The sequence below is a fragment of the Stegodyphus dumicola genome, chromosome X2, assembly GCF_044657685.1.
Source record: "Stegodyphus dumicola isolate Sdum_Otavi_A_Nest chromosome X2, ASM4465768v1".
NCBI classification, from domain to species: Eukaryota; Metazoa; Arthropoda; class Arachnida; order Araneae; family Eresidae; genus Stegodyphus; species Stegodyphus dumicola.
The window spans coordinates 48,936,069-48,950,420 of NC_140781.1; the positions used below are offsets into that span (position 1 = coordinate 48,936,069).

Consider the following 14,352-nt stretch of genomic DNA (forward strand, 5'->3'; position numbering starts at 1 on the left):
AAATCCATTTTACATACGTGGCAGCCTTTCTTCTATTAAGTGTGATGTTAGAATGTTGCTTTAATACATTTAAAGAACGTTCTTAAAATAGTGATTATAGTTGAAACTGCAAGAAGGATAGTAATTGTACGGCACTAAGATTATTAAGTTTTATTCTGTTATTTATGAGTAAATTACTGAGACTAGAATAGTTGGTGGGATCTGGAATTTTGGTACACAACAATATGTGAACATTTTAAAGAGAGAGGGAGATTGGTTCTTTCATATTTAAGTCTGGCTTCTTGCAGTAGTTGTTTGACTAAATATCTATCTCTGTGTTGCATGGCTCACCAGCGGCCGAGCGGTAAAGTCGCTGAACACTGGGTAGTTCGGTTCGAGGTTCGAATCCCGCGAACGGGCTGGCTGCATGGGTGTTTTAGTGGTTTTCCCCATGTGTAACGTGTATACGAGTCCGTTTCCCTTAGAAAGTCCTCCACGAAGGTATCCCTCCCCTTAGGCAGATAGCCCTAGTGTTTTGTCATAATTAAATACACCACCACACCTGTGTGGCATGAAATTAATTTGAATAAATGCAGATAATGTACAGGTAATGTAAGTAATGTATACAACGAAGAATAGAAAAAAAGTAATAAACTCTTCTTGAATTTTGAACAAGTACTGATAACAATTACATACGCCGTGTATAATAATTATACTTGGTGTCCGCAAATTCCCTGAACAACTTTAACAGCTTGTTATTTTGGAATGGAACACTAGCCACACTTTCACAAGCAAGGTTCAAAATTTTTGTGACAAGTGCAAGGACCTCCAGCCTGATGTAATTAATCAATGTATCGGGGTAAACACCGAGTGTATTTGTTTATATATGAAAGGACAATGGTCCTAAAATCTACTCATGAGCATCTTACACCAAACGTTCACTTTCTGGCTGCTTCGTGTGAGCTCCCTCGTAACATGAGTATTTTCGGAAGCAACGATTTCTGCCCTTTAATGTCACGACACTTGCACAGTTACCATTTAATTTATGACCTAATTTTCAAAGTACAGTGACAATGTAATCCTGGACTTATTTTCATTGTATAGTGACGGCTTCATTTACGGTCTTATTTTCATTGTATAGTGACGAACTAATTTATGGCCTTATTTTCATTGTATCTCTTTTAATATCCATAACAGAAGTTTCGAGAGTATTTTAAACACTGAAGTTCCGTTTCCATTTAACATACCGCAGTAAAACCAAAACGTGCAAACAAAGGTGGGAAATTTTTTCCCGTTACTGTGTTTAGAAATAAAATATTTTTTCAGAAGATATTTCCTGCTTGAAGTAACTGTAGTATGATCTTTTATTTCTAAAAGTGCTATATTAAATTACTGATAAGGCTGAAAGTGTTAATTTCCCCCCTCTTGGAAAGTCGTTTCTTTTTGTCTTATTCATTTCCGTCACGTATTAATATCTTCAATACAGATAAAATGGGGCAAGAGGAGTTCTTTTTTCATTACAGTTCCTTTTTGGAGGATGAAATGCTGCCTAAAGGGGAAAGAAGTAACACTGCAACTAGAACAATTTTCTGCGTGAGTTAGCTTTTCCTAAAGGAAGGGGATTAATGATGAAAAGGGATCATACTTGTCCACCGGCTTATTAAAAGCATAGAATAATGTTAATTTAGTGCTTTATGGTAATAAGATATGGGTTTACTCGAGTCGAAGAGACTTCCTTAAATTTCTGCATCCAATTTTAGGAAAAATCTTTTAGATTATATTATATTAGTCTAAAAGATTTTTCCTAAAATTTGATGACTATTACATATTAATTTTGTAAAAACTTCAAAAGTAGCACTTTAAATTAAAACAAAGACTAGTGTCCGAGTGTCAGTTTTTAATGAATTACTTAGGTACATACGCAGAGGATCAGCTAAAAATAAATAATATTAATGCTTATACATAAGAGTATGTTTGTTTTTATCAAGAAGCATATAATATCCTTTTTTTAGAGAAGTTAATTTTACGAGTTTCTCCTTTAATTTGGGTTCGTAACATCAGCATCACGTGAACTCTCTTAACATCAGTCGAGTACTTTATCTGTTAATCGGGAAGGAAAGGCCTTTTTGTATGCTTGAATATGCAAAACCAAATTTTGTTAGGGTTTTACAACGTCGTTTTAGAAGTGGTAAGGGCAAAAATCATTGAATTGGCCATAAAATAATCCAAAACATGTCTTTGGCTTGTTGGTTACCCAGATATCAGGATTTAGCATCATGCTACTATTTCTTGTGCAGAGGGGTATAGCACGGATTAAGTTTAAAATGATTTCCATCACCAATGGATGCACTTATCTCGTAAAGTGTGTGTGGTTAGTATATAGTTATAACTACTGGAAGATCGGTTGCTTGAATTATAAAGAAAGGACGGCTGATTTCTCATATTTCTTGTATCAAGAAAGCTAATGATTTCATCAAGTTTACATTGTTTTCCATTGCATTGCTTATGTAACTTAAGTACTAAATAAAGTATACGATTTGATTTTAATAATTCTCTATTTGACTACTGAATAAAGTTTACTCAATAATTTACGCTTTCATTGTTTTTTAATATAAGCAACCGTATTTGAGAAACTAACAGTAATTAGCTTAAATATTGAATGAAAATTATTGTGCTGAAGATATTGTAAGTTTTATATTTTTCTTCCGTAATTTAATTTTAGCCGTGTAGTTACTATCTATTAAATGGCCATTCGTACAGTTTTAAAGATTAATATGCATTTTTAATGAGTTTAAAATGCTCCTTACAATTTTAAGGTTGTCAACATAATAGGGATAACAATAAAATGTTTTGCATTTCTCTCATTGCATAAATATTCACCACCAAATTCATGGTTCATGGAATTCATGGAAAATGCTGTCGTTTACATTCATGGAAAATGCTGTCAAATTCATGGAAAATGCTGTCGTTTACATTGTAGCTTTATGTTGTAACTTTCACAAACACTCAATGGATCGATGATCTGCAATGCAGCGATAAATATGTTACCGAGAATTCAGAGTTCAACATCGCTTTTGAAACGCGAATAAGGTTACCATTTCTTGTTAGATGTCAGAAAGTAGTCAAATTGCCAGAAATTTGTCAAAATGTCAAAAACCAGACGCTTCTGCTTCTTCCGGTTATCCATATTTCGAAGTGGGTATACCTTATCTTCCGCCTGATGTATTTTCAAACTGGTTGAGGGATTTGACGCTCATCTGACGCTGCATTACAGTCAAAGTCGATTTATTTTGAAATATTTTCTATCAACGTCTCTTTCCAACCAGTTTTGTGTCCTCTTCTAGGTGTATTACGACTATCCTGCTGGTATCTCGAGAACTGACTTTTATGACCCCGTCGCTGAAGATGAAGACATATTTTCACCAGTGCGAGCCGAAGTTAAATCGATCGTTCACGACTTCAATTCAGGTAAAAAGAAAGAGATTCTCTTATGTCTAATAGCTCTTTGGTGGAAGTATTTTTTATTTCATCGTTAACGCTTTTTTTCAATCAAATGTCAACACAGATATAAAAAGCGAAGTTAGGGTTTTTTTTTCTTTTTTCTTTTTGGTCATTCCCTCTTTCCTATCGCCCCAGGAAACGCGTACGTCGTTTTTATGACCCTATCGTGTTCTTGCTTGACATTGTTTTGAAGTGTTCTCTTACTACCAGCAAAAGGTTTTCGCTTCAACAGTTTTGCAACTAAATTTATTGAAGTTCTGTAACTCAATAAATTAACGTTCCTTGAGTAAATTTGCAGAAATGGAACTGAATGCGCGTCATTTTTCCTCAGCATGACTAGAACTTACATTTTGATTACTTAAACCTAATTCAAGTATTTAATATTAAAACTAATCTACTTCTATCTAAGAACTAGTTTTAAGTTCAGAACACATGAAACTATCGAAAGTATTTACCATTTCGAAATATTCTAAATTTGACTCAATTATTTAAAGCTACATATGTATTATCAGATAAACCAGTGACTTCGAAAACCAGCCATATTCAATTTATATAAAAACCATCATCTCCACATATTGTTGGAGGAAATCAAGAATTATTATTTTTGATCAAGTGCCCTTTTTTGTAAATACGTATAAATTTTAAATAAAAATAATATTAATTATCATATTGTTTCATCTTCATTCATGTGAAATTGCTCCAAATTTCATGTTTTTTTAAAAATAAAAAAATCTTGTTTACGAATGAGCATATTACTTTATGGTGGATTGAGTGCAATTAAAAAGCATGTATTAAAATTTTTTTAAAGTAATCCAAAATACATTAAATATATAACATCAATGTGCGAGAGTGGTCACCTCCGAATTAATAAATTTCTACGAACAATTTTTAAAATAATGTTGATAAATATTAATAGCTAGAGTCACTTAACATTGAAAAGTAACTATCATTGTGTACTTGTGCGATACTAAAATCTTTTTGGTCTCTTGTGAAATTAGCTTCATTCTGATTCAGGTAAAGAATTTAGGAGAGTTATTTTACCATACTACTGTAAGGATCTTAAGTTTTACTAACGTTTATTTTATTTTAAATCTTTACTATCACTTCTTATTTTCTACTTCCGGCCAGAATTAAAAGCATTAACTTATTTATGCAAAATTTGTCTGGCGAACGCCAAGTACTTAAGTTGTGGCTTTTTGCCAAGCGAGAGAGAGGAAGGAGTTAGTTGAAGCAGGCCGCTTGCCTTAGAAGTTTTACTCGGTTGCTGGTTGCCTTCCAGGCCAGAGGTTTAATCCTCGTGATAATTTTAAACGTATTGTAGTATTAACAGTTCTCTGTACTACATACGGCTTCCTGTTAATATAAGGCCAATCTTCCACGTTTATTATTCCAAATTTAAGTTAGAGTTTAGTTATATTTTTATACTCTTACGTTCAGACCACAAGTAGTTGGTCTCTGTATTCCGAAGTACGGAAATTATTGTAAAGAGAGAAAAATAAAGGGTTTTGTATACCCTTCCTGTGTATCCTGTCTACTTCCCACATTTATTGAACATAGCTTTAGTAAGCTCCCTGTTCCGAGTCGGGTCCTTGCATGTTCCCAAAGAAAGTAAGACAAAACATTGAACCTGATACTACTTTTAAACAGAGAATTTTATTTCATAAATCATTAAGTCTAACAACTTGTAGGATTTTTGATTGTAACTAAGTGTACCTTGAAGCAAATCTTTGAATAGACGTGTAAACAACCTTTCGCTATATGTATATAAGATGAAACAAAGCGTAAGAAGGGTGTAAAAGACCCTTTTATTCAGAATTCAAAATAATTTAACGGAATGCACTCTTCTTGTGCTTATGAACCAGCCATCATTTATGACACAATTCAAAAATAAAGAACTCAAATTTAAAACTAAGTTAAATCTTAAGTTAACCCAAAGGTTACACAGAAATAAACAAGGCATAAGATGGCTCAAGTCTGTACCGACTTGCCAAGCTCTATTGGCAAAAATAAATACAACGCCGAAGACAAACTGCTAACGTAGAACTGCAACTAGCAACGTGGTCTTCACCAGGCGGAAAGTGTTCTGATTAAACAATCTAAAACCTTCCTTTAAATACTATCTCTTTCTACTTCATTTGAATATGCGTGAACTAAAAATTAGCATTCTGGCAGGAAAACGGAAAGGAAGAATGATAGTAAAGTTATTTGACATAAAATAACTGGTTAGGTAAAAATTAAATAAATCCTTCAACCTGAAAATTAGTTTTATTGAAAGTGAGCTCTGTAAGCAGAGAACAGAAAAGGCAAATGTAAAGGAATAAACATTTTGTCTTATAACTCTATGACATTAATGTATTTTAAACTGGCAGTAATTAAGTGTGATTTTAAGCAAGTACTTCAAGCCCATAGCGTTTGTGTGTTTTGTCTAATAGGATACTAGTTATTCACGTAAGCATTTTATAGAAAACCTTAGGAAACTGAATTCATACATATGTAATAGAAATTTTGTTAAAAATTGCATACAGTGGAATCACTGAGGGAATGAAATAGTTATTTTTTCACAGTTTTTACTTGTAAAAAACGGAAAGAAAGCCGTTTAACCTATATATATATATAAACAAATCCTATAAGACTTTAAACAAATTTCTTGACTTGAATTTCATTTGATAAATAAAATAAACTATTACGCTAATTTTAATTTTAGATAAAGTATAGATTGATCCCAAAGTCCGTTAACATTTGAAAATTCAATAATGCACTGAATAATAGAGGTAAAAGACACACACGCTTGAAATGCCATGGGGTTTTATTTTCAAAAAAAGTGCTTAAAACGGCTCACAGATGGAGCTTCGTACGTTATAAAAAGCAATAATTAGCCTAAAAAAGAATTTTTTGCAGACTATATTCTTTATAACAAATGTTCAACATGCCGGCCATCATTCATCAACGATACCTCTAGTTGAGGGACAATGTTGTGAGCATCACTGTACTGTATATCTGTAGGTATGGTGAGAAACTGTCGTCGGATGTCGTCTTTTAGCATCCCTAATGAGATCGAACGATCGCGGTAGACTTGTGATTTCAGATAACCCCCCCAACCAACAATCTATCGGATTGAGATCTGGGGACCTGAGAGGCCAAGCATGATGGAAGTGGCGACTCAGCATGCTATCCTCGTCAAACGATGGGTGCAAGAGATCTTTCACACGTGTAGCGATATGAGGTGGAGCGCCAGCCTGCATAAAAGTCGTACCCTCCACCAGGTGTTTATCAGCCAGACTAGGGATGATGCGATTCTGTAACATATCAGCACACCTCGCACTCGTCTCACTGACAGTTTGAATAGCAGAGACACGTAGTTCCTCGAAGAAAAAGGGTCCGATCACGATTGATATGATAAATCCACATCACACCGTGATCAACACCCGGAGACAAGAATAGAAAAGTGAGAAAGTCATGAAGGCACTAATTCCCTCTCTTACTGCAGTTCATTTCAAACACGGTTCTCATGCGACATCACTGACACTTTGCTGCCCAGCGCCATTATGTTGACCTTCTTTTACAATTTATCTTTTCTTTCAAGAAAACCTCATGTCATTTCAAGCCTGTGTGTTAATTTTTACCTCTCTAACTACATTATTCCGTTAATTATTGAATTTTGAAATGTTACCGGATTTTGGGGCACCCTGTACATGAAAAATGCAAGAGAACAAACAGATTTTATGGTTTATATACCGTACATCTTCAGATGAGACTCCATGAACTTGGGATCTCGTAACTTGTAAACGAAAATTGCGACACTCACTTTTTAATAATACCACGGGATTTATCTTCATTTTTATTATTCGTAACAAATTTGTCCAGCTTCAGCCCTTCAGACTACGAACAATGATAATTTTATGCAAATTGTAACAGCTCCCTAATAAGCTGAAGCAAAATAATAGCGTACTATTAAAAATAGTTGAATCGATTGACAAGAGTTATTTCGAATTGCACATTTTTTTAAATTTAAGGGTTTATCAGAAGCCGCAACGCAAAGGTTGCACTAAATAGAGAGTAGGAATTTAGCGATGGGAGGTATAATTAATTATTCACAACTTTGGTTGACTGAAGTCTCATTCTGCGTTCACCTTTTAACGCCACTCCGGGGTTTTAAATACATATTTTAATTCCAAAACTCGTTTTACTTTCCAAAGTAGTTTTGTTTTTAACAATTCTTCGAACAGTAAAAAGTAAAAATGTGTTTTATCATTTAATTTACTTGTATTTTGTTGACGTCTTCGGATTACAAATGTAGTTCGCAGCAGATTTAAGTACTTAAAGAAGTCTTATGCAATTATTCAGTGATAATTTTCATGAGACAAAGCGTATCATGTACGATACTTTTAACTTTGTTAACTTTTAACTTTTATAATAACTTTTGTTAAATTTACAGGAAGTTTCCAATATTATTTTTCATGAAAAATATTTTTAGGTATTGTTGATATATTGACTTGACCTTCCCCCGTGTTAAAACTTTAAACTGTTCTAGAATTCTACTCATAGATTCGGAATTTCCGAAACAAGATGATATTCTTAGTATTTGCTTGAGTTACACGAAATTAAGTAGTTAGTTATGGGTTGTTTTTTAAGAAAAGTTTCATCAGTTCTAATGCTGGAATCTATGTCGTTTTACGTTCTAATGTAACATTCAGTGTTAGAATGCCCTCACTAGATACATGATGATAATCTAAATGTCTTTAAAATCAAATGACAGTGATTCACTGCATTTGAAATAAAACATCAGTCATTCCCAAAGCATACAGGGCATACATAAAAGAACAATAGGGTTTTAAAAGTAAATAAAAATTTATTTCTGCCCTTAAAGAGGGGCAATATACATTATGTGTAACGGAAACTGCCTTACATGTTGATTACAATCCTTCAATCTGTGCTCTCTTAAGTTACGTCACGCGCTTCTACGCCGCAATCAAATTCATTCCAAACTCCATGCATCATGTACTTGCAATAGTTGCAGTGCATGCAGATCACGAAGATTTTACACGGATGTGAAATTGATGGTACCTAAATGCTGTGATTAACTGTCTTCTAAGGAAACTAATCATAGAGTGTAAGATCCAAGGAACAGGGTAGTCAAGACAGAAAGATCATTGTCTGCATCTGCAACATGTTCGATAGAAGCGCTGTGGAAGAAACTCCTTGCCCATGTCTTTTGCATTGAAATTGCCACAAGTTTGTTAAAATGAAGGCGAGTTCTATTAATTTATAAAAATGTAATCGTCACAAATTGGATTTAGTTGGAATAACAACCAGCTTTTCAACATTTTTAGGAATGAGTCAGCAATCACTGTCGCTTAAGGAAAAGGAAAGCAAAAAGGACATTTTCCCGCAGGTAATTTTATAGAAAGCATTTTCATTTGGAGAGTCATGTTTTTAACTCCTTAATGCACCAATGATAATTCAGTAAGTGGTCTTTTTCCCACCAGATTTTTGTTCTTTCTTAATTTTAACTCGAAAATGTACCTGTTTTATTCTCTTGCATTTATATATTGGAAAAAAATTCTTGAATGTGTTTACTTGGGTGCGCAGAAATAATTTAGCTCAGTGCACCACGAATTAACTCGATTGAGTGCGTTAAGAGGTTAAAATGTGCACTAAACTCAAACTTGCCCTATAGCCACAAACCTGGTATCTAAAAGCGAAGCACATAGAAAGCCTTCTTCTGCATCGACGTCAGGAGCCTTTCTTGTAAATTGTTTCTTTTGTCCTATTGGTGTTATTGTTGTGACTAATTCGTGGGCTTGTCTGATATTAGATCAAGCCCACGAAACTCATTGTGGCAAGCAGGCAAGATTGTGCAGCCTTGGGCACCGAACGTGTGACAGTACGATTTTGCTCAGCTTCGCTCCAATTTTGAAGGAGAGCATCCAAAGGAGGACAGGTCCAAGGGCCTTCCCCTTCTTTTCCCATACCACTAACCTTTCGAGAGAAATTTCGGCTCGCAGCATATTCAGAGTGTCCCCATTTTGTCGCACAGACATTTTACATTTCGAAGCATTCATGTCTGCTCTGGGATTCGAACCCGTCCCTTCAATACGGCAATCAGATCACTAACTACCATCCCGGTTGAGCTGCCAGTTATCGTGTTGTAATAATAAGAATTGAAACACTAACAGCGCACGAGAAACTTAGACAGTAATCGATGATGACACTATGGGCTATGCATCTGTAAGATGATAAGTTAAACTTAATATTAACCTTTTTAAAACTGCACCATTCTTTCGTGTATGCGTCGTATAATTTTTTAAGTAATAATAATAAAATAGAGTGTCAAAATCAGTGCCCTTATGAAGGCTTAAAAATAGGATATAAGCTTATAAACTAGGAATTAATTTGCTTTTTATACATTTTTTAACTTTTCAGTAAATTTTCTTTTCAGGAGTTCAATACACATTTAACCCAATAACTGGCAAATGCAGCTTAGGAAAATTTACAGACAATTTTGATGTAATCTCTGGAAAAATTGGTGCTGATAAAAGTATGCCTACGGCTAATAAATACTTTGCTTTGGAAGGAGCGAAAGTGGTTTATAATGGACAGGTAAGAATATTCATTCCTTAATCGTTTCGGGAAATGCTACTTAGTCTTTCTCAAAAATATCTCAGCAAACGAGTTCTTTTAATTTATTATGTAAACGAGCTGAGAATTAAAATGTTTCATGATATCATCTTTATGTCACAAGAAAGCGAATAAGCCCTGTAAGCTGATTTTAAGTTACAAAACAATTAAGAATGCTTCAATTTATTTTAGTTATACAGTAGAAACATCTATCGTATCTTTAATCTTTCTTAAGACATATTTTTGGTAAATGGGAGCTTAAAATTAGACATATGAGTTAATAGAATGAGTTTTTTTTTTTCAAACTCGTGTGTTGCATTTTTTAGTTGTGTAGAGACATTAGGATTTTTTGGAGGCAAGCGAGATGAAAAATTAGCAAATTCCTTCGCCGGAAATCCAACCACGGACCTCTAGAATACCAGCCCACCGTGCAGAACCACTACACCACGAAGGCACGCTAGGAAAGCGGGAGAAATACCTTATATACTCCCCTTTTTTTAAAGGGTGACTGGGGTTTTGGGGGGACCCAATCGCCAAATCCTGGGTAAGGAGAATCCTCAGCCAACACTCTTTTTAGTTCGGGCGCCACTGTAGAGACATTAGGATTTTTTGGAAGCAAGAGAGATGAAAATGTAGCAACCGCCTTCGCCGGGAATCGAGCCACTGGCCTCTGGAACACCGGCCCAGCGTGCAGAACCACTACACCACGAAGGCACGCTAGGAAAGCGGGAGAAATACCTTATAATTGAAAACGCTCGAGGAAACAATAAAAAGCTAATAAAGTAGTTAATAAAATTGAATTAGCGGGAAAAATGTCGTTTCTTAATTATGTTTTATATTTGGGAAAAATATAATGTTTTTTATTAGCATCATATATTTCATTAGAATAATTTTATTATTGAACAAAAACATTGAACAAATTTATTATTATGATATTTCAGTCCTTCTTTTTTTTTTCTTTTAAGTTAAAATTTTCGCTCTGTATTCTAACAAAGTTCTGAAACAGTCTAACAAAGTCTTACCTAAATAAACTATTTCGCTTAAGGACTAAAATGCAAATTTTCCGTAATCTTTCTTGGTTAGTTTGGTTTATTTGTTTATGACATAGTACTCGAGGGCTAACTGCCTAAGGCGAGGAAGCCTTCGTGGTGGACTTTCTAAGGAAAACTGGCTCGTATATTACACACGGAAAAAGTCACGAAAACGCCCATGTAGCCAGCCCGTTCACGGAGTTCGAACCTTGGATCAAATTACCAGTGTTTAGTGACTTTATCGCTCTGCCCCTGGTGGGCCCGATCTTCCTCGGATACTACTAACATTCTTATATTAAACATTGTTTATAAAAACAGAACGTATAGAAAATAAAATTTTGAAGAAAGCTGATTACCATCCCTCAGTTTTTAATTATTTGTCTCTTTTAGAAAGTTGCAATTGTTTAATATAAGCAGTACTGATCTATTAATTGTTTATATAATACAAGTGGGATTTCGTGAGCTTATTGCAGATATAAGAATTATGATTTTGGTGTTGATGCCTTTTTTAATTAGATTTTGCAGTTTAGCTTTCAGACATAGACCAAATCACTCTGTAGAAGAAAGCTGCGTAATTTTTTAATACTACTGCCTACCAAGAGATACTCGACTTTTGTAGAATTTTGATCAATGGTACAAGTATCCAAATAAAAAATAATTGGCATTAGTGAAAAAAATGTTTTTGACACATTGAGCTGAATTGACTCGCAGAGTTAACTGATTTACGATACAATTCACTTATTTTTTATTGATGATACATTTTTATCGTGATGAGTTTTTTTAAGTTTAAATATCAAATTTATATAATGAAAATTATTATAGCATTTCACGTCTCTGCTAAATAATTTTGAGAGTACAATATTTCAGCATTAGAAACTGAAAAAAAAAAAAAAAAGACTGCATTAGAGAATTGAGCTATTGTAATAAACATTATGAAACAAATCAATCTAGTTTAAACTTCCATACTATATAAGTCTGGTTCATCTCCTTTTTAAGGAGAGAAGGAAAAAATATATAATTTTCTTTTTACTTTTGAACTCAGCAGTAAATGCTTAATATTTATTACAACAGCTCAAAACGTTTTATTATTTCAAACAAAAAGGATGCAAATTCTTTTATTTCAGAAATATAGTCTACTAGATATAAATTAAAAAAAATATTATTTCGTTTACTCAGTCATCATTTAGCTTCTGCCAAATCCGTTATTTTTTACACTCTCGTTCTCTCGAGGAAACACAAGCCTATAAAAGCGTGTAGTAGAAGAAGCGCGTATATTGATTGCTTGATTTACTTTAAATAGCGGTTTGTGCTGAAGTAAGGGATTGCTTATGCTTACTTGAAATCTTTAATCTGCTTGATACGAATGAGAAGTTTCACTAAGCTGCTGTTAATTGCTAATAACAGAATTGAAGGACTAAAATTATTCCAACATAGGCTCACTTATGGATTTATTTACTGAGAATTTATATTAGTCTAAAAAGCAAGTGAGTTTTGTAGTGTAGTTTTAAAATTTAAATGTTCAGTATTTAGCAAAGGCAGATTCTTCAAATTCGCTTCGTAGGTTTGATTTGCTTGAAATCTGGAATGTACCCTTTTAGTCATTATTGCGTTTTGTAACACAAAACATTTATAGTGTTTGTAATTGAAACAAAACTATATTTGTGTTTTCGTAACAGAAAATAGGTTCCTAATTATATTTAATTTACTTGTTTTATTAAATGTTCATATTTTTTAAAGTTATCTGATGCCGCGGCTTACTGAATTCAGTAAGTAAAAGATAGGAATTCGGCTCTGAGAAATAAATAAATAATTTTTCCCAATTTTGTTTGACTGAAGACACAATCTGTAGATCAGTAATTTCCAATGTGAAATGAGTACATCCGGACAACTGTTTCAGTTCCTCAGGCAATTCAGAACTTCCCGTATATTATGCAAGTAAATTATGAAATAGCAAATTTTTATAATAAAATCGCACTAAAAGCTTTCTATTTAAGATTATAATATCTACTTAAGATAATGAGAATGGGTATTTTCCGTTTCGCTGGCGCAAATCTCGCCAAGCAGAATTTATTGGCGACAACGTACAGTATACACATAAAAAACGTTAACAAATGTTAGTTCTAAGAATTTTTTATTTTGTAGGCTTAAACATTTTAATATCGTTTATAGTTTAAAAATGATATTAAAATGTAAAAAGCCAATAAATAAAGACAATAAATTTGTAAAAAGACATTAATTTAAGAATTTACTATGCTTTCACGGTTCAACATCCTGATTCGCCAGTTCATATCACGTTATCTCAAGTAATCTCATCTCACGTATACTACGCTACAAAAATCTAATTTTCTCAGTAATTATCTACATTAATTTCAAGTTAAATCTTAATTTGGAATACAAGTTTAAATGCAAGAAGTATTTCAATTCGTGCGAATCGTTTACTCAGAAATTATGTAAAACCGCAGTGCTTTATTTCGATAGTGCATTCTTATTAGAATTGATGACCCTTGACTTTGCCTTTTCTATATTTTTGCCTTCGGGTGAGCGGTGTGATTACAGCGAATTGATGTAATTCTAATTGATGTAATTACAGCGAATGGCCTTAGGGCATAAAATTGAACTATGTGTTAAAAATTCTATGTAATTGTATGCCAGTATTGAAAGAAACAATCAATCTAATAAGAAATGACTGCTACTTGTTTTGAAAATGAGGCGTAAAAGGTTACCAGCGAGGATATTCCGTTTGGCATCAGTTGTATCATTATTGGCGACTTTATCGCCTGCGCCGGCAAAACGGAAAAGTACCTGAGAATGTTTTTCCTCCCAGTGTCGGCCACAAGTCATAATCATAGACGTTGGTCACTGCTTTAAGGCCAGAAGCGGTGGGCACTTTATTATGAAGGCACCTATTAGGTGAGCCACCTTTGCCTTCTATAAAGGGGATGGACAGTTACAACCATGCCTTTTCTGGAATTCGAAGCCGGGCCCTTTCGTTTCACTGTCAGCTCTTCTAACCACTATACCGTCTGGGCGGCCTGAGATAACTATTTTATGTAAAATATAACGATTGCTAAAGTGAAAAATTATACTTAATATTAATTTTGATTCATAACTTAATGCAGTTCAGAAGATAAGTGGTACTATGTTCCTTCTTCACAGGACGTTTTTCTACGTTGTTATACTGGTTATTCACCGTAAATGAAATTAAAAGGTTGTCTCTTGATAG

At 33.8% G+C, this 14,352-nt stretch overlaps 1 protein-coding gene across 2 annotated transcripts in view; it reads left to right on the forward strand.

The window, feature by feature from the left end:
- The window catches only part of LOC118184111 (uncharacterized), a 305,486-nt gene that overhangs the window by 26,327 nt on the left and 264,807 nt on the right, over window positions 1-14,352 (forward strand). For both annotated transcript variants that reach the window (XM_085809488.1, XM_085809487.1), the window contains exons 7-8: window positions 3,324-3,447; window positions 9,920-10,080. In XM_085809488.1, coding sequence (XP_085665614.1) covers window positions 3,324-3,447; window positions 9,920-10,080 — 285 coding nt within the window. The remainder of the gene's footprint in view (window positions 1-3,323; window positions 3,448-9,919; window positions 10,081-14,352) is intronic.